This window comes from Onychostruthus taczanowskii, unplaced genomic scaffold (assembly GCF_017590055.1).
Source record: "Onychostruthus taczanowskii isolate IOZ18803 unplaced genomic scaffold, ASM1759005v1 scaffold110, whole genome shotgun sequence".
NCBI lineage: Eukaryota > Metazoa > Chordata > Aves > Passeriformes > Passeridae > Onychostruthus > Onychostruthus taczanowskii.
In genome coordinates, this window is record NW_024497630.1 from 287,303 (window position 1) to 307,693 (window position 20,391).

At 43.8% G+C, this 20,391-nt stretch overlaps 1 protein-coding gene across 3 annotated transcripts in view; it reads left to right on the top strand.

The window, feature by feature from the left end:
- The window catches only part of AP3D1 (adaptor related protein complex 3 subunit delta 1), a 42,712-nt gene that overhangs the window by 15,153 nt on the left and 7,168 nt on the right, over positions 1 to 20,391 (top strand). For all 3 annotated transcript variants that reach the window (XR_005954040.1, XR_005954038.1, XM_041423457.1), the window contains exons 4-24: positions 107 to 187; positions 2,041 to 2,148; positions 2,494 to 2,623; positions 3,937 to 4,076; positions 4,328 to 4,401; positions 6,108 to 6,157; positions 7,675 to 7,724; positions 8,116 to 8,164; positions 8,608 to 8,753; positions 9,480 to 9,628; positions 9,714 to 9,944; positions 11,345 to 11,576; positions 11,963 to 12,108; positions 12,234 to 12,375; positions 13,120 to 13,191; positions 13,965 to 14,040; positions 14,771 to 14,970; positions 15,618 to 15,691; positions 17,943 to 18,153; positions 19,380 to 19,442; positions 20,070 to 20,168. Coding sequence is in view for 1 of the 3 variants with exons in the window: in XM_041423457.1 (XP_041279391.1) it covers positions 107 to 187; positions 2,041 to 2,148; positions 2,494 to 2,623; positions 3,937 to 4,076; positions 4,328 to 4,401; positions 6,108 to 6,157; positions 7,675 to 7,724; positions 8,116 to 8,164; positions 8,608 to 8,753; positions 9,480 to 9,628; positions 9,714 to 9,944; positions 11,345 to 11,576; positions 11,963 to 12,108; positions 12,234 to 12,375; positions 13,120 to 13,191; positions 13,965 to 14,040; positions 14,771 to 14,970; positions 15,618 to 15,691; positions 17,943 to 18,153; positions 19,380 to 19,442; positions 20,070 to 20,168 (2,523 nt within the window). In the remaining 2 variants the exon portion in view is untranslated. The remainder of the gene's footprint in view (positions 1 to 106; positions 188 to 2,040; positions 2,149 to 2,493; positions 2,624 to 3,936; positions 4,077 to 4,327; positions 4,402 to 6,107; positions 6,158 to 7,674; positions 7,725 to 8,115; positions 8,165 to 8,607; positions 8,754 to 9,479; positions 9,629 to 9,713; positions 9,945 to 11,344; positions 11,577 to 11,962; positions 12,109 to 12,233; positions 12,376 to 13,119; positions 13,192 to 13,964; positions 14,041 to 14,770; positions 14,971 to 15,617; positions 15,692 to 17,942; positions 18,154 to 19,379; positions 19,443 to 20,069; positions 20,169 to 20,391) is intronic.

Here is a 20,391-nt window from a genome sequence, read left to right on the forward strand (position 1 = left end):
ATTCATCTTTTTAATATTGCTTATAAAACCACCAGCTGTCTTCCACTTAACATTGTCTAAATTGACTTAAAAAACAAACCTTGTTTTCCTCCTTGCCTTTTCCCAGCGCATTGGTTACCTGGCTGCCTCCCAGTGCTTTCATGAAGGGACTGATGTCATTATGCTGACAACTAATCAGATCCGAAAGGTAAATGTTCAGTTCTTCATTTCTTCTTGCACTCTCTCCCTACTTGTACTTTCACATCTGTACTGAATATTTCTCCATGAGGAATACAGAAGTGTTTAAGTAGAAGTCTTGATTTGCAGTCTCCTGTCATTCCACAAGCAGAGGGATTAATGAAACACTCAGGAGCTGTGCACATCTCTCCCTGTGCTGTCTCATACCAGCTCTGTGTTTGTTCAGCACAGAGAATGGTGACAGAAATAACTTTGCTGGTCTCTAGGCAGTGCTTGTAAGAATGTAGCAGGCAGGAAAACTGTCCCCATTCCTGAAGTAAAATGAGCAGTGGCTCAGGAGTGACATGGCTCCACAACACTTCTACTTGTGAGGGATCTTTTTGTCTGTAATTCCACATCAGACTTTGACTTCTCTGGTAGAATTGGGTGTAAAAATGGTGAAGAGTATATGGAAAGTTTTATTCTGTGTTCATGTACCCACGTGTGTATTCATTTTCATAGAGCTAGATGACTTAGAGTTACTGCTGTGCAGCATAGTTTTCCCATTCTTGAAGCTACAGATATTTTTTTAAAGCTTTTAATTTTCATTTTTTTAAGTATCACTGCTTTAAAACTTGACTGATCAAGTACAAGATGTGCCTACATTTTTACCATCTGAGAAACTGAAATGTGTTTTCCTTGCTTGAAAAGAGCAGTGGGATGTTATCCTGTATCTTCCCTAAAGAACTAGTGCTTTTCCCATTATCTTTTGAACTATTCTGGGCTCATGTGAATATCTATTGTCTTTATTATGGACTCTTTATTTTACTGAATTTCAATCACTTACTGGCTACTTCCACTTAGTACCCAAGTTTTTATGTAAAAGATAAAAATCTCTGTTTATGCCTTTTCATGTTTAATTGATCCAACACCTTGAGATTTGAAGGATTTATCAGTTCTCAAAATACATTAGAGCCAGGATGAATTGCAGTTTTTTGCTCCTTTAAGAAGTAGATTGCATTATTCTTAAAGTAGACTCTAATTTCCCACCACCTGCAGCAGGTTTTTAAATGAGATGTAAATGGCACAGAACCCCAAAGGCCTGACTGTGTTTAGCTCTCTTGAAGCAGCTTCAGTATCCATGTGAATCTGGACTCTTAATTCAGCAGTCCATGTGGGAATGCTCTATGCAGCTTCTTCAGTTTGTGTTTCCTGATACACAGTTTATAGTTTCTACTTGAACACACACTTGAACACATAAATTAATTTTACTATGGGTGAGTGACTTAAGCTTAGAAAGACCTGAAAGACTCTGGAGGGCTGGGTAGGATACTGACTACAAGTAGATCCAAGGGAACTTGGCCAATGAACGTGTTCCACACACATAACTTGTGTCCTGTCTTTGTGGACTGGTAGTTGTGGTGCTGCCAGCAGCTCGGGAGAAGAATAATCTTATTTCTCTGCTAGATTAAGGTGGAACACCACTCACCAAGAGTGCTTGTTCCCAGTGAAATTGATGACACTTGGAATTGGACTTAGCAGGGTTAGTGTTTAATACCAGGTTTTTAGGGCTTCAAATATGTTTGTGGTCCTGTAATGAGTGTTTAAAAACTATTTCTATTCCCAAAACACCACCAAGGTATGATCTCTCTGATTACTTTAATGTTGCAGTCATCCATCTCTTGTTTAATTATGGTTCTTTGTGCCCAGTATTAAACCCCAGGCTGGCTGTAGTTTAGCAGGTGTTAGTAGTTGATATATAAATATTCCCATGAAGCAGAAGCTCTGCTTCATTTATGTTGATTGAATAAAATCAGTCTGAGGAAGTTGTTTCTTGACATTCTGTGTGATCTTAAATTTTTGAGCGTGTTTCTCTTTTTTCAGGATCTGAGTAGCCCTAACCAGTATGATACTGGAGTTGCACTGACTGGCTTGTCCTGTTTTGTTACTCCAGATCTTGCCAGGGACTTGGCAAATGACATCATGACATTGGTGAGTTGATAAGGTTGAAATAACTTTACTCTATAATTACAGAATGTTATGTTATTCAAATCTGGTAAATATCTTAAATTTAGAACTGATACATGTGAAACCTGCTGCTTCATTCATGTGGGGGTTCTGGGAAGCTTTTACAGACCTTAGTTAGATCAAGAGGATCACTTTGAAATACATTCATTAGTTTTGGTGATAAACAACAGTATTTTGCTTTTGCCTCAAAGCTGAGTTTTCAAACAGCAGTTGAGTCTCCCAGGAAGAGCTTTGGTGACAGCAGTGTGAGCGCAGGAGCTCTGGAAACACAGATGTGCTCAGAACCTGACTGCAGTTGTTTATTCACAGATGTCTCACACAAAGCCTTACATCAGGAAGAAGGCAGTGTTAATCATGTACAAAGTTTTTTTGAAGTACCCAGAGTCCCTCCGTCCTGCATTTCCTCGCCTTAAAGAGAAACTTGAAGATCCAGATCCCGGTGAGTGGATTTGAGTGAATTCCTTCTACCCTCACACATGGAGGTCCTTGTGCTTGTAGAGCTTGTGGGGAAAAGTGTGCATGAAAAATGCTGTAATCATCTTTTGGGCACTGACTCACCTGTTTCAGGGTAGATGAGCATAGGAGAGTTTTGACAGGTGTTGCCATATTAAAAATACACTCTTTAAAATGTCCATTTCTTCAAACCCAAAGCTACTGAAAATGTATCAGTGAGTTAAATCTTAATGGACAAAGCAGCTTAAAGTTTCCTGATTTGTTGCTTACTGAACTTTGCTATTGAAAATATTTCAGTTGATTTCAGGGTTTGGGGTTCTGGTTTTGTTACTACTTGTGCTTTTTTAGCAAGCTGCAGCTGTTGACTTGCCATGGACACACTTAAAATTATTTAACATTCCTCAGTGTATTTTTTATTTATTTGATTCCAAACTCCTCTTTGAGCCCCTCAGGACTGTGTCAGTGCAGGTCAGCAGCAGCACAGGAAATGTGCAATTGCTGAGTATCATATTCACAACTTTGCTCAGTCTTTAGGAGGTGCTGGTGTTCCCTCACTGCACCAAAACACTTGTTTTAGCAATTCTGTGTGTGGTGTGTCTCTGATCTCCACTTGACTTGTATCTGCAATTACAGGGAGAAATTTAATTGCATTTCCTGATTTATTGCGGGCATGGAATATTCATCTTCCAGGGACAATGTTATTAAGGAAAGAAAAATCCCTCACCTGCAGAGAGAGGAAGAAATTGCCTGTTAAGCTTTGTGGAGTGAAGGATTGCTCTCTGCTATCAGACCCAGCCTGTCTAGACTAAAACATTCCAAACTGACAACAACCCATGTCAGAGGCTGAGCAGTGAGAAGGGAGTGAACGTGTCCAGTCAGACTGCTTAAGGAATTGTTATTTTTGTTTTGTATTTAAACATTTTTGAGTAATACATCTCAGAAGTCAAGAGTGATTGGAAACTTTCTGGTGGGTGATTGATTGTGTTGTCTGTGTCCCACAACCAGCTCTCCACAGTCCAGAGCAGGGATGTGGCAGTGTGCTGTTCTTTCTCATGCTGGACCCCAAGCAGATACCTGGCGTGCTGCTATATTAGAAAATAGCCAGAATTAAATAAAACCCTTTCTCAGTTTGCTTTTGCATCCCTGTATTTACTGCCTCAGGGTTGGGAATGACGCCAAACCATTGGACACACAGGTCTGAAGCTTCAGCTGCTTTTGCTGTGGGGGTTCTGCACCAGAAACTTCAATTATAATGAAGGCATTGATGAGATTTGTGCTTCTCCCACTTGTTTTGCCCAGGTGTGCAGTCTGCTGCAGTAAATGTTATTTGTGAGCTGGCTCGACGCAATCCCAAAAATTACCTTTCCCTTGCTCCGCTTTTCTTCAAGTTGATGACGTCGTCAACCAATAATTGGGTTCTCATTAAAATTATAAAACTGGCAAGTATTCTGCTTTTTGTTTACAGGATTAGGGTTCTCATTAAATTACCTTGGGTGTGAAAATGGATTTCTTGCTGGGAGGCATAGTTACCATTCAATCTGAATAAAAAGAAACCAGGACTATCTTTTAATGTTTGTGAATGTAACCAAAGAGAAAAATATGTTAATATAGCTTGGTTTAAATACAGTGAGCTGTAATTTACATAATGTTGAAAAGCAGCTATTAACTCACTTTTCTTCTCTTTGAATAGTTTGGTGCTCTTACTCCATTAGAACCAAGACTGGGAAAGAAACTGATTGAGCCCCTGACCAACCTCATCCACAGGTTTGTGTGACAGATCCTGCCTTGTTCAGTCAGGACTGGGGAAGGGCCTGGTGGGTGGGTCAGTACCTGTGGTGAGGATGCATTTTATAATTTTTATTGGCTTTTGGTATTCTGGCTTCAAGTATCAAAAGATAATTTTAGATCAGGGTTGTTTCTGGAAAAACCTGAGTGAGGTAAAATACCTTAAAGGAAAATCTCTGGGTGTCTGACTGTCAGCATGAATTCTTCCAAAGGATGGATGAAAATTGGAGCAATTTGCTTTCCTTTCACTGCTTTTCAAGCCAGAAATGACTGTAGAGGATGTATAAAAAGGCTCAGCTGTGTATTTGCCTCTCCTGTTCACCTCACACATTTGATTCCTGAGTTTTGGGAGTGCCTTACCCACCAAAGCAGTGTGACAAGGAATATATTAAAGCCCTTTTGCATTTGGCAGCTCAGATGTGTTTTGAAAGAGGTTATTACAACAGATATGTTCTAAATGTAGATTAAATAAAATTGAAGTTATTTCCTTGTCCCTTGTCTGTTGCTGGTATGTGATGGTGTAGTAGTTCTAATTCTGAGCTGAAATCAGGAAATAGATGCCTTGGAGGGAATACATGGATTCTCCCTGTTATGAAGAGGAAGTGTGATCTTATGGAAGAGTTGTTGAGTGAAAAAGTTTATTTCTTTTCATGTGACAGAACAAGGTTTTAAGCCTTGAGAGCAGCTCTAGCCAGATGATTTTTGTCCATCCTCATATTCCTTTAAGGCCAGGGTCAGGACAAACTGGCATCCAGGTACCTCCAGGGAGTTGTCAGCAGTAACAAATAGGTACAACCCACCAGAAAAAGCAGGAGGATGGACAATCCCACCTCCTCTCCCCAGCTCACACATTAGTAATTGAGTTGTGGGGACTGAATCCTCTTTGGCTTGGTCTCCATTCAGTCATTTTGGGTCTCATAATGAGTCACAGCACCCTGAGATGTCCCACCACACGGCCAGGGAGCAGAAGTGTTGGTCTTGGTTCTCAGCATCCCAGGCTGACCCTCAGGGGATCACTGTGCCACGGGAGCTGTGCTCCTTCCCTGTGTGCCCTGCTCTTGGAGCCTGCTCCTTTGGGGCTTGAGAGGTTCCTGGTTCCCTCTTGTACAGACTGGGCTTTGTAAGGACCTCTGCAATCCTCAGAACAGCACTATCTGTCTGTTCAGCTGGCACAAGCAGCCTTGAATTTGAGTTTTGGGGGAAATCAGGCTCTGGAAATGGGTTGATGATTTCCAGGGATGGGAAGTGTGTTCCTGCATCCCAAATCTCTGCTGCTGGGGCGTGACTCACTCGCTTGGAGAGAGACTTGAGCTTCTCCATCTGCCTTGTCATGAATTTTTGACCTTGGGCAGAGGATTTAATTTGATTCTTGGACAAGATTGCTTCAGTATTGTGTGACTGGTGCTGGAGTTTGAGTAACCACTTCCTTCCGTATTCCTTGTGTCACAGTGCTCTTACTTGCTGCTTTTCCAGAAAGATTTTTGAGTCTTTAAACATTTGTTTAAAAATTCCTCCCCCCAACAGTTTTTAAGTGAGAATCATTTCATCTGTTTGAAGGGATATGGAGCAGAATATTGACAATGTCTTGTGAAGTTCAAGGTGCTAACTAGCTCCAAGATAGTGCTGACAACTCTTCAAAATGTGCTGGTTCATTCCTTATTTAATATACCTGATTTCTTTTTCAGCACCTCAGCCATGTCTCTCTTATATGAATGTGTGAACACAGTAATAGCAGGTGAGAACTGAAACTTGGAACCTAGAAAAAAAAAACGTGATGAACTTTGTCATCAACTGACACCATCTGTAAACCTTTTTTTCTTTAACTTAATGTATTCTAAAATGCAATGAGTCTCCTGGCAAACTTTGTGTTACTGTGGGGCTGAAATCCTTTGTTGTCAGTGGGTGAGGCACAGTCGCTGCAGCTGTGTTGTGTTTGCTGAAGGCAGGTACAGACAATGAGATTATTTATATGCCAGATCCTAAATGTTGCTACAACTACAAAATGTACCAGCAGCAATAGAATTAAAACAAGTGATGTGTCTTGCCAAGTTTTCTTATGTGATGATGGATCAGACTTTTTTTTTTTTTTTTTAAATTTTGCAACTTTGCAGTTTAAGAATGGGGTGTAATTCCTTAGAGGAGGCAATTGGAATTACTGATTGGCAGTTTCAGTTTCTGGGGAAGGGAGATGAACTCCATAACTGGAAGGGTGAGAGAAAACAAAGGCAGAAAAGGATAACACAGTATTGCAGCTCAGGCTTGGCTGCAATATCAAAGTGTGGAGCAGAGGGTTATTGACATTCACAGTTGGTCTGTCTGTCTCCTGTGGGTTCTTGGGATAATGGTGCAGAACTTGCTGTGCTGGGTCAGTTCAGAGAGGGAAGAGAGATCTGTCACTCACTGTGTATTCCTTCAGGGAAATGAGGTGTCATGATGGGAGGCAGAATAACACAGAGGGGAATTCCATTGTGTGGTGAGAGTGGCCTTCACTGAGATCCAGTGGGGTCATCCTGTGGGTGGAAGGGGAATTCACCCACCCAGGATACCTCAGGGATGGTGATGTCAAACTCAGAGCCAGCAAACGAGCCCTGAAACACCAGAGGAGCACCTGGCACCTGCCAGCTCTGGAGGTGACAGTGTCCAGCTCAGCTTACCTGCAGGGTCTGAGGGCAGCACATGGCACCTGCTCAGGCACAGCTGGGCTTGGCTTGGCTGTGCTGTGCCAGCAGCAGCTCCCAGGTGAGCCCACCTTTCCTGCACTGGGGCTGTGTGCTGCCAGAGCTTTCAAGTGTCCCATGTAATCAACAATGGCTGGCTTGATTAAAGCTGCAGTCTAATCACATTAAACTCCAGGATCTGTTGCTGCATCCCATTGCATTAGGAAAGTGCACAATTAAAAATTCAGCTGTACAGTAGCTGCTGACATATTAACAGCCTTGACTGCTGTGTGATGTCAGTGAAATAAACCCTAGTGAGAACAAAAAAGAGCAGCTTTGACCTGGCTGTTGCAGCTTTTTCCACCTTTATGCTTTTTTTCGTGCCCTCTTATTATTACTGTTACAGTATATGAAATTATAAGTTTATGTCACAACCTTCTCTTCTTCCCCCAGACCCCCAAAAGTCCAGGCAAACAGACAAACAATAATCTAGCACCTTTCCCTGAGAGCTGAGCTGGCTGTGGGCTGTTGGGTGTTGTTGTTGCAGTCACTCCCAGCACAGAAATACTGACTGGAATTTGTGCTTCTGTTTCAGTTCTGATCTCTCTGTCCTCGGGGATGCCCAACCACAGCGCCAGCATCCAGGTGGGACCCTGGGTTTAGGGCTTGTTTGTTCTGCTCTGCTGTGGGATCCCAAGGGCCAGGGAAAATGGGATTGTGTTCCTTTGCCAGAATTTACAGCAGTAGCTCCCTGAAGTGCTCTCACTGTGCAATCCTGCAGATTGAAGCATTCCCTATATAAATTCTCCTACTTAATTCTAAAATGCAGAGTTTGAGAGTTTTCCCAACTCTTTATTCCTCTCCTGCTATCAATACAGTCATACAGAGGTTCCTTTTGTTTGGAAGCCTCTTAATGCAACAAAACCCTGGAGACCTCAGGTCTTGGTCAGATACTTCCTTGTGTATTGAGTAAACTTCATGAGGACTTACTTTTAATTAAGACCTGTAATAAACAGGGTGTGGTCATTTTTTCCAGCTTTGTGTGCAGAAGTTGAGGATATTGATAGAAGATTCTGACCAGAACTGTAAGTATGGTGCTTGTCTTCATGGAGCTGTTGGCCCCCAAGCACTGGGGAGATGCTGCAGCAGCCTCAGAGGGGTTGTAGTGCCTGATGTGCTGTGAACAGTTGCCAGGGGGTTTAAAAATATGGAAATAATTTTTGATGGTGAGCAGTTCTTTATAATAATATTTTTAAGAACAAATGACAGCAATTATTACTGCTCTTTGTGGTCTTGTAAATCTAAAACAGTTCTTTCCGTGCTCTGGGATTTCCCTTTTTATAGATTGGCTGCTTGGAAAGCAGTGACAGCTATTTTCAGCAGAGTGAGCATAATAGTAAAATGCAAGAGTGTTGACTTACTTTAGTGACTGAAAAGAATACTGGGGAATTTTTAGCTTTAAGATTTCATGCTCAGCCCAAAACAGTGTTTCTATATTTGGAAAGAAGTTTTATTTTGTCTTTCACAGTGAAGTACCTGGGCCTCTTAGCTATGTCCAAAATCCTGAAAACGCACCCTAAGTCAGTTCAGTCTCACAAGGATCTCATTCTCCAATGTTTGGATGACAAAGATGAGTCCATCCGACTCAGAGCTCTAGATCTCCTCTATGGCATGGTACGTTCCTGCATTTATTTCCTCAGCAGCCCCACTGACTCTTTAGGAAGGTGATGTGTAAGGAGAACATGCAACTTTCTCTGCCCACTCCACAGCAGACTTTTGATAACAGCTCCCATATCTTTTCTGGCACTTAGGACAAGTAAAATATCTGGCTCAGCATGAGGGCTTTAAAAATTCTGATTTAGACTGGATGGAGTTTCTCAGTTCAGGCTCTGTTGGAAATCACCTGTTTTGAAATCAATTCCATTGGATGTCAATGACTCCTAAATTTGTTTCCTTTATAAGCAAAGATGTTTTAAACTCTTAAACTTTGTAATCTGGCAGTAGAAGATTGGCTTTCTCTTGGATTTCAGTATTGCTGATAGTAATTCTGATGCTCAGCTTTCCCACAGAAAGGTCATCACAGAATTAGCTGGGTTGGAAAAAGCCTTGGAGATCACCAAATCCAACTTAGGGCCTAACACCCCTTGCCAGGCCATGGCACTAAGTGCCACATCCAGTCTTTTCTTAAACACCTTGTAACTTGTGCTGGCTCTTCTTCAACAAAAACACTGAACAGTATTAAACAATATTATTCATTTTTGAATTGGGGCCCACAGAAATGGTTCTAGTTTCTTGTGAACATGCTATGAGTCCAGCAAAGAGCCAGCAGCAGCTTTACTGGGACTGGAAGGCCTTGGCTGTGTAGGAAAGTGGATGAACCCTTCACCACCTCTTTAACAGGTCTCCAAGAAGAACTTGATGGAGATTGTGAAGAAACTGATGATTCACGTGGATAAAGCCGAAGGGACGACATACCGAGATGAGCTGCTGACCAAAATCATAGACATCTGCAGCCAGTCCAATTATCAGTACATCACCAACTTCGAATGGTCAGTGCTTTCAGCTGCCAGCTTGGGGCTCATCACAGAGGTAGTGCAGGGCTGTGCTCTGATTCCCAGCCATCCCTTCCCATAGGTACATAAGCATCCTGGTGGAGCTGACCCGGCTGGAGGGCACGAGGCACGGGCACCTGATCGCAGCGCAGATGTTGGATGTGGCCATCAGGGTGAAAGCCATCCGCAAGTTCGCGGTGTCCCAGATGGCCATGCTGCTGGACAACGCCCACCTCATCGCCAGCAACACCCAGAGGAACGGCATCTGTGAGGTGCTCTATGCTGCTGCCTGGATCTGCGGGGAGTTCTCTGAGTAAGTGCACACAGAGTCTGGTGGGCTCTGAGGGGCAGCTTTTGGGCAAAGCTTTTGGTCACTGAAATGTGGTTTTGAGAGAGGGTTCAGAGTATGTACCTTAATGCCACCGAAGTGATTGTTTGTCTCTTGTTCCATCACACTATTGACTCCTCAGCTCTTTCTAGCCAAGACATTTTTAACTATCTGATAATTTTTTTCTGTCTCTCCAGTCTTGCCCACTCACAAAGCCGTAGTAGTGAATCATAAATCCTGGAATATCCTGAGTCAGAAGGGACCCACAGGGATCATGGAGTTTAACCCCTGTCCCTGCCCAGCCACCCCAACAAGCCCACCCTGAGCACCCTGGCAGCGCTGTCCAAACGCTCCTGCAGCTCTGGCAGCCTTGGGGCCGGGACCATTCCCTGGGCAGCCTGGGCAGTGCCAGCACCCTCGGGGGCAAGAACCTTTCCCTGAGCTCCATGCCAAGCCCTGGCACAGCTCCAGCCCTTCCTGGCCTCCTGTCCCTGTCCCAGAGCAGAGCTCAGCCCCTGCCCCTCTGCCTCCCCTGGGGAGGAGCTGCAGCCCCCGAGGAGCCTCCCCTCAGTCTCCTGTGCTCCAGCTGAACGAGCCAAGTGCCCTCAGCCGCTCCTCAGAGCCTTCCCCAGCTCCGTGTCCCTCCTTTGGGCACTCTCCAACAGCTTTGGATCCTTCTGATATTGTAGGTATAAGCTGTTGCATCTTAAGACATTGAAGGAACTCCTTAATCATGAACATGTGCAACCACCATGTTTGAATTAGTTCTTTCTCTCCTCCCTATTTTGCCATTGTTGAAAGGTTTTTGCAGAGCACTATCTTCCTGGAAATTAAAAGTTGTCATCTTTTTGCACAAAATTTTTCGGTGCCCACAGTAGCACAATTTTCAGTGTTCTTGTACCAGTATGTTTTTTTAGCTTCAGCAGGTGTTCTTGTCTCTTGCTTGTGCAGATATAGCTGTTACCCAGCTTTTATTCTGGTAGATTGGACAGGTGTGCTACTGGAGTCTCCTCTTACTGGCTAGTTTGGTGTATCCTTCTAATTGCCATTCTGAACACTGGCTCCAGTTTAAATTCACACTGTAGATGTGATACAGCTCAGTCTTTATTTCCTTTAAAAAAGAAAAAAAGTATTACAAAGAAAACTGCATGTGAAGAAGTAAGAAAATATACTCTTCTCTTTTCCAGTGTTATCACATTTTTACTTAGAAACAACTTAGCTTTCAGTTTGTAATAGTCCAGTCCCTTTTTTGTGAGCAGATAATTTTGAGTAAGAGCATGAGGTCTTAAAACCAAGTGCTGTCATCTATATTCCTTTGTGTACTAAGCACTGCCTGTTGGATTTTATTTTTGCTTGCCTTTCACCTGTGTATTCTGCCCTTACAGACACCTTGAGGAAGCAAACCAAACCCTGGAAGCAATGCTGAGGCCCAAAGTTACAACCCTGCCAGGCCACATCCAGGCTGTTTACGTGCAGAACATGGTGAAGCTCTATGCATCCATCCTGCAGCAGAAGGAGCAGGCTGGGGAAAAGGAAGCAGCTCAGGAAATTACACAGCTGATGATCGAGCGCCTGCCTCAGTTTGTGCAGAGTGCAGATCTGGAGGTTCAGGAGAGGGTAAGAGAATGAAATGACTTTGGGATTTATCATGGGGAGCCTTGGAACAGGGCTGTGGTTCTCTGTAGCTGTGCACATTTTCTGTAAGCTGTTATCAGTGACAAAGCCCAGATCTTATTGCAGTTTGATGTCATGTCTGAAGGTTGCCAGCAAGATCTTCACTCAAAACAATTTAATTTTAAGATTATTCAGGCACTTAAGGGCACAAAAAGGACCCAGCTAAAAGAGAAGCTTAATATGTTTTTTTTACATTTGCTCTAAACCTGCAGTTTATGCTGCTCCTCTTAAGTCCCTTAATGGAGTAAAACACCTTCTGTTGACTTCAGTTGATTTGTTTGGTTCAGCTTGTTAAATATTACTCTGAAACCACTTTGCATTTTTTTTAGGCTTCTTGCATCTTGCAGCTGATAAAATACATTCAGAAGCTACAAGTAAAAGAAGTTCCTGTAGCTGAGGAAGTGATAGCCCTGTTTGCTGGTGAGCTGAACCCTGTGGCTCCTAAAGCACAGAAGAAAGTCCCTGTTCCAGAGGGGTAAAGTTCCTTCTCTCTCCCAAACCTTTATTTAAACTTTGAATAACAAAGCAAAGTGTATGATGAGGTACTGAAATATTTGGGGTTAGTGAGTCAAGCTGTTTATTTGTTGCAATTCTTCCCAGCCTGGACCTTGATGCCTGGATCAATGAGCCTCCATCAGACAGCGAGTCTGAAGATGAAAAGCCCAAAACAATATTTCATGAGGAGGAACAAAGGCATTCCAGACACAGACAGCCAGAAATAGATGAAGAGGAACTGGCCAGAGTGAGTGAATGTTAAAATACTTTTCCCTACATAATTTGGTAGTAATCTAAATGATACTGGAGCAGTGGGGGGTTGCTGTGGAATCTCCATGTAGCCAGGGAGCCTTTCTGCCCTCCATAGCTCAGGAAAGCTGAGCACTGATGTGAGCTGATGCTTATGGCCTTGAGCAGCTTCTGTCAATGACTGTAACATATTGTGCTCAGCAGTGATCCCACCTTTCCTGCCTCTCACCTCTTTGCTATCACAGAGAGAACTTGCTGTTATGTGAATCTTCACTTCTTCCTCTCCTTGCAGAAATGAAAACAGAAGCATTCCAATTGCCATCAAAAAGTGATGTCTGGGAAGGTTTTATCTCTAATCTATAATTAAAAAGGAAAGAAGGGTGTTCTAAGGAATATTAGTTATAGTATCATATACAGTGGCTTGGGACAGGGGAGACCTTAAAGCTCATCCTATTCCACCTTCTGATGGGGGTAGTGGACACCTTCCACTATCCCTGATTGCTCCAAGCCCTTTCCAACCTGGCCTTGAACTCTTCCAGGGTGGGAAGAACCTGCAGTTCTATTCTAGTATGTCTGGTTACTCAGAACTGCTTTATCATACACAAGCTGCTGAGCTCTAGTCTTTTCACAGTACTTATGTATTGTTCCAAAAATGCAGGGAGCTTTTGTTTTGCACTTCAGTGTCTTTTGTCTCTTTGCTTACAAACAAACATTGTAACTGCAAATCCTCTTTTGCTTTTAGCGTCGAGAAGCCCGGAAACAAGAACAGGCAAACAACCCATTTTATATTAAAAGCTCTCCTTCCCCTCAGAAGGTGAGTCTGCATTGCAATATCTCACTGGACTGTGCTGTCACTGTGTGAAGGATCCCTGAATATCAGAGCTGCAACCTCCTCTGGGACCTTCTGATATTTCCCCTGCAGTTCTGGCTACTTCATAATGCCTGGACTGGAGTGGCTGCCTACAACTGTTTTTATAACTCCTGTTTGTGCTGAGAATCTCCTGAGTGACCTGGTACCCCCAGGGCAGCCTGTGAGAGAGGGCAGCCTATGAGAGAGTCTGTGCAGTTTGTCCCAGCCCTGAGTGATGGCAGCATTCACATCCCCAGGCCCCTCACTCAGAGCCCTGCAGAGGGTGACCCTGGAACACACACTGTGTTTTGTGGATCAGAAAGTTGTTGTGGTCTCTGAACACCTTTTTCAGGGAAAGAACTTCCTTTATTCCCTCTGTATCTCTCTATATCTGAAGGACTGCCCCATGTTCCTCAACTCCAGTCTCCAAATTTATTTTCTGAAGTGGCAAGTTATTAGCAATAAAACAAACCAAAAATTCTTCAGAGAGCTGCAATAATTATTCAGGGCAGTAGTGGGGTTAAAAAATTGTAGCTAAGAGAAGGATCTTTTATAATGGTTATCATCTGGCTTTAAAACACACTCTGCTACCACACAGAATTATTAACAAGCTGTTCTATTCCTATATTTTAAAATGTTCACTTAAGGGATTGAGCTGCTTGATGTTTTGCAATATGCCTATTTACAGAAATTTGTGCTGGCAGTGCTCAGAAAGTAACAAATCTTTCTTTTCCCAGCGATACCAAGACACTCCAGGGGTGGAACATATTCCTGTGGTCCAGATCGACCTTTCTGTCCCATTAAAAGTTCCAGGTAAGCACAGCAAATCTTTTAAAATTAATTAAATTCAGTTTAGCAAAAGTCATAATTCCTTCTTAGGTCTTCCACCTGAGATTTTGAAGGGCAAGGAACACACTTTCATTAGAGTCTCAAATATATCTCCTTAATTTACATTTGAAAATAGTACTTTGCTGTCTGAGGTCCTTTTAAGATAATATTAGAAATAGTTCTGTGATTAGGAATGTCATGCATCCAGGTCTGTAACATGTAGAGGAACCACTGTTCTGTGTGGGAGCAGTCACCTTGAAAATGTCTTAGAGGTCTGATGGAGGAGACTTGAAATAGAATCTAATGGTAGAGATACTGTTTGAATATCTTGTTTTGAATTATCAAAAGTAGTTGTGTATCTAAGGAGTGGTTGGATACAGCACTGAAAAGCTGTTGATAACGTGCCTTTCATTGCAAGTTCAGCAGCAGTGTCACCAATTCTCTTTAAAATCTCAATGTTTGGATGCTCCTTGTAATGCAATAATGTAGCCAGGAATCAGAGAGCAGGATTGAACTCTGTCCTGTTTCTGGCAAGATGGAGTGGACAGTAAAGCTGGTGCTTGGGGGGCTGTGTGGGGTGATGTGGAAGCACAGAGAGGTGTGGATCTGGCTGCCTCTGGGAAGCTGGAAGCAGGAGCAGGGCACACTCCTGATGTGGTGTTTCAGTGCTCAGTCCACGTGCTCTGTACCTGAAAGCAGCTTGGTTTTCCCCCAGGAATGCCCATGTCAGACCAGTATGTGAAATTGGAAGAAGAGCGAAGGCATAAACAGAAACTGGAGAAAGACAAGAAAAAGAAAAAACAGAAAAAGGAGAAGAGAGGGAAACACCATCGCCACAACTCCCTGCACACAGAGAGTGAGGAGGACATTGCTCCAGCTCACCACGTCGACATCATCACAGAGGAGATGCCAGAGGTCAGTTCCTGTGCTTGGGGTCTGGGATTTATCTGTGTGCAGCTCTTGAGAGATTTTTGCCCCACAACTGCAGCCAGTCTGTGATGTGGCAGTTCCAGAACTGTTTCAGAAATGACTGAGATCATCTCAGGCTATTCTTTGCAGGGGAAGAAATTACTGTCTTTTTTTTTTTTTAAACAAAAAGACAAAAATTGCCACCGAAGCTATTAAAAAAGTCAAAACCAACAAAACAATGTTCATCCCTGCTCTAAAAGTAACACTGTCCAAATTGCATTTATTATGCTCTGCTGCTTCACTTTGACAGTAACTTGCTGTCTAGTCAGCAGCTTTGCAGCTGATGATAATTAATTGCAGATGCTAATGATGTCATCTGTATTTGTTTCTAAAATTTCCTTTAATCAAAACCAAACAGCAGCAATTCAAATCCTGCTGTTTATGAAGAAGGGGTTTCTGTTCCAAATTAATCTTGAAACTGGATGCTGCATTGAAGTGCATTGTTCCCATAACTTACTGTGCCTGACTGCAGCTGGCCTGCTGCAGGGCTCACAGACTCAAAAAAAAACTTTAATTTGGATGGTGTTAAGCTTGAGTTTGAAAACTGCCAGTGGTTTGCTGCCTCAGTGGATGTCTCTGTGTCTCTCCTGCAGAATGCTTTGCCCAGTGATGAAGATGACAAAGATCCCAATGATCCCTATAAGGCACTTGACATAGACCTGGATAAGTAAGTGCAGTTTTCTGTGTGAGTTCACTGAGTTGATGACAGAGTGCCTGAGGACAGGGCTGGGGCTGAGCAGGCAAAGGCAGTCCAGGCCACGAGGGGAAAAGGCTGAAGTCTCTCCCCATGGCTTTGATGAAACCTCAGGTGCTCATCCAGCTTTGGCTCCCACTGCAGCTGGATGATAAAATCTCAGCTCCTGAGTATGAGAGAGGTTTGGGAGGGGCAGGAGAGTCACTAAATGTAGTATGAGTGTGACTGAAGGAGTCTGGAAGCACAGACAGTGTCACTGGATCAGGTGTGGGTTACTCTGAGGTGTCCCACTGTCTCTGCTGTCACCTGTTTTGGCACTGAGTGTGACCTGTGTCCATCTGTCCCTCTCAGAAGCTCTGTGTCCATGGCAAGCCTGCGTTGTGCTCACTGACCAGAAACATCCGGTCTGTCCCACCCCTCTGCCCTGTGGCCCTTCAGTGTGGTCCCCCTGTTGTGAAGTGTTGTTCTGATGTGACTGAGCTGCATGTCACACCTGTGACCAGGCTGGTCCCCACCCAGCTCTGGGGCTGTGCCAGTGCCAGCACTGAGCCCCTGCATCCACATGGCCATGAGCCCTGGGCTGTGCAGTATTGCACATGGAGATTGGGTTGGATTTTTTTTTTTTTAGTTGCTCTTTTACAAAATCACCATGCCAAAAATAACTGCTGATTTATGGTCCAGGGATGCCTCCTGTAAAGTTTAGAAGACTGTGCAGGCCCATGTGGGTGTGTGTAGGATCTCTCTCTTCCTCTGGTACTTGAGTCTCTGCCTTTCTTTGCAGTTCCAATTCATAGCACTTTGGCCCCTCAGTACCTTGTGAAAAAGTGTCATAGCATTTTTGAAAAGTGAATAAAACAGTTTCTGAGGAAGTTCCTTTTTTGGGAGGCCAGTTAAAGTCTACAGGAACAAATGTATAAGAGGAAGTTAATTTCTGACTGTAGCCTCTGTATTTGCATAGTGATTCCTAGCAGTGCTGGGCACACCCAGCAGAGCAGATCCTGGGTGCTGTGCTCCAGGAGGCATCCAGGGCTGGTGGATTGTTCCATCCATTCCCTCCCCTGTGCCATGAGTGCTGTGCTCTCCTGTCATGGTTTCTCATGTCTGTGTCCTCTCTCTTTCTTTCTGTGCTTGCACTGCTCTGTCTGTCACGCTCACACGCAGTCTGGTTTCAGGGAAGCCTTCCAGGTAAGAATATCTCCTGAGTGTTGATCTTTGTCAGGTTAGTTGATTTTGGACAGTGCAAGTCCTTGAAGGGTGGTGGAACTGTTAAATCAGCAACTTTCACATTTGTGAGTCTGTTTTGTCACTGGCTTTCAGCACCAATGCTGTTCCTGTACAGGTGTATCTGAAGTAGTAAAACATGGGGCCTGTTTGCTGTTCAGTCTTCCCTTAGTGTCTGAAAGTGAAAAATTAATTGGTTCTGGGTCTTAATGCAATATAAGCTTAAAAATTGAGGCAGTTAAGGCCATTAGAAATTTTCCTGAAGTGATGTTTGCTGTGCAAATGTGAATATTAACATTAAATAAAAGTTAATAAATAGAAAAATATGCAGTTAGTGAAATTCTTGCTGGTTTCTGGAAATGTTTGACAAGAATGAGAGGAATTTTTGTGGGGTTTTTTTTCCCAAGTAGTGGATTTAGGATGCAGTGTAAGTATGACCTGCTATTGGTGCTTTTTGGAAATGGATGTCTGAAGTTACATTTCACTTACAAAATGTGGTAGTAGAGTAGAAATTCATAGTGCAAACTTCCAAAATATAAATTATTAGAACAATTCCCAATTCGACCGATCTGTTCATCAAAGAACAAACCCCACACCCTTCAAGGGCTGCTGGAGCCATGCTGGCATTCCACTGCTCAAATTTCCACTCTGCTGGAAATGCTGTTCCACATCCTTGCTTTTCCCTGGAGAGGGATTCCATGGAAACACAGCGTAACATGGAACTGTTCCTCTGTGGGTGTTCCTCAGCCTGCAGGCCTCTAGCTGGCACCTGTAAGGGATAAACAGCAAGACCTTGGCTCTCAGTCACCTTCCAGTTGTTTCCTCTGCCTCCTAACCCACAAGGGCAATGTCTGCAGTGCATAAGTAAACCCCAGGTATAGAAGTATGCACTGATTTTAGCCTTGGGGCCCAGCTCCCTAAGAACAAAGCATACCTTGTCTTGGACAGGTTATCTGGCTGAGGGAGGCTGTTTGCAGCAGGTAATGGGCTCTTTTTTTCCAAGACCCTTAGCAGACAGTGAGAAGCTGCCAGTGCAGAGACACAGGAATGTCGAGACCTTGAAGTCACCAGACTCGGAAGCTCCCCTAGTAGAGAAGAAGAGCAAGAAACCCAAAAAGAAGGAAAAGAAACATAAAGATAAAGAGAGAGATAAAGGAAAGAAGAAAGAGAAAGAGAAAAAGGTGGTAGAGGAGGAGGAAGAAGAAGTAAAAAAGGTAATTCTCCAAGATTTGCATTATTTTAGCTCCTGCTGTTATTTATTGCTGAGTTTGCTTTGTTGCCTAGGAACAGTCACATTTGACAGTTCAAACAGCTCAATGCATTCACCCTCTATTTCCTTCAATTTTTACTACTGTAGCAGCAGGTATTTAAAGATTTCTGTTAATAAAAATAATACTTACTTAGCCTCCTAAGTTAGCAGAATTCAGCTTACTGTAGCCTACACAGCAGATCTGCCAGAGCTCACGTGGAAGCTGAGTTTGCTGATATTTTGTCTGTTCTCCAAGTGGGGAACTCCTTAGCAAAATATCTGGAACTAGTTTTGTGAGTGTCATTTGTTGTGTATCCTGTCTCCCATGTGCTCCAGAACCTTTCAATTGTAAACCCTGCCAATAGCTGTCATTTGGTCTCAGGATTTGAAGCAGCCTCCTGTTAACCCCCTGCAGAGCTGCACATTCCCTCTGCACTGCAGTCCTTGGAATGCCAGGGATGCCCTGGTGTGGGGGTGCTGGCCAGGTGCTGTCAGCTGGGCCTGGCTTTGGAAGTGCTCAAAGTGAAGCTTCTTGGTGTGTTTGCTCCTGAATGTGTTACAGCATCTGTGCATGAGGAGCACTCTGGAGTGCTGCATTTCCATGGGAACTTAAAGTTTTGATTTAATTGTTGTAGAGTCACAGAATCCCAGACTGGTTTGGGTTCAAAGGAACCTTAAAGCTCATCCAGTCCCACCCCTCTCAAGGCAGCGACCCCTTCCCCTATCCCAGGGTGCTCCAAGCCCTATCCAACCTGAACCCTGGCCTTGGGCACTGCCAGGGATCCAGGGGTAGCCACAACTGCTCTGGGCATCCTGTGCCAGGGTCTCCCCACCCTGACAGGGAAGAATCCCTTCCCAGTGTCCCACCTCTCAGTATCCCTCTGTCAGTGGGAAGCCATTGCCCTTTGTCCTGTCCCTCTATCCCTTGTCCCCAGGTTTTTCTCTAGGTTTTTTGGAGCCCCTTCAGGCCCTGCAAGGGGCTCTGAGCTCTCCCTGGAGGCTTCTCTTCTCCAGGTGAACACCCCCAGCTCTCCCAGCCCTTCCTCATAAGGCAGATGTTCCATTCTTGTGATCTTTTTGTTTTGGTTTTCTTTTGTTGCTATTGTTGTTAGGGGATGTTGGGTTTTTAATTTGATTTTTACGAAAGATATAAAAACAATGATAATGGAGTTTTTTTCTCCTGAAATTCAGGGGGAAGACTTGGATTTCTGGCTCTCCACTGCTCCACCAGCTGCTCCCACGCCCCAGCCACAGGTAGGAATCTTCCCCCATCAGAAGAAACTTCTCTGGTTATTCCTTGCCTGTGAGCTGTGCAGGAGTGCTGTGTCATGCTGCAGCACAGAGGGGAACATCAGCTTCATCTCCTCAACTTCCTGCTGGGAGCAGAGATACTGTGTCTGCCCAGTTCAGGGGAGCTGTAATGGGAGACTTGAGGCTCATTCTGTGCAGATCAAGGAAGAGAAATAGAAATACAGATGCAGCTCCAGGCTTGGTTGATTTTGTTATTGATGAGTATAATGTTATACAGTTGTATGGTTTTATTTCCCAGTATGAGGTAGACTCTAGCAATATTAATAGACATGAGAGACAGAGTGTGAAAGAAAAAAATTCTCATGAATTTTGATGGGAAATTCTAGAGGAAGAGACAAAGATAAAAGGGGATGGATTCCTTGAAGGGAATCTTCTGAATCGTGTCCTCAGGTGATCATATTTGCTGGGTTTCAGAGGCATAAAATGAAAGCCTTGATACCATGTTAGCCTCATGTCATTTCTGAAATAACAGTTGTGAGGAGTTGTCACTGTTGAGTTGCTTTTGGTGTGGATTTGGGTTGTTCCAGCTGCTTTCCATTAGTGTCAGAATCCTTCTGCTCATCTCCTCAGAGCGAGCCTGGAATGGGCACTGCTGTGGTGGCTGAATCTCAAGTGGTAAAAAAAGAAGAAAGGGAAGAACAAGATGAGGAGGAGGAGGATGAAGGAAAGGTAAGTGGTTCAAGTGAAGAGGAGGTTGCCTCAAGTTACACCAGGGGAGGCTTAGATTAGATATTGGGAAAGATTTTGTTACTGTTTTTTAATGGAAAGGATTGTCAGGCATTGGAACAGGCTGCCCGGGGCAGTGGTGGAGTCACTGTCCCTGGAAATGTTCAGAAAACCTGTGGATGTGGCACTTGTGGACATACTTTAGTGGTGGATGTGGTGGCACTGG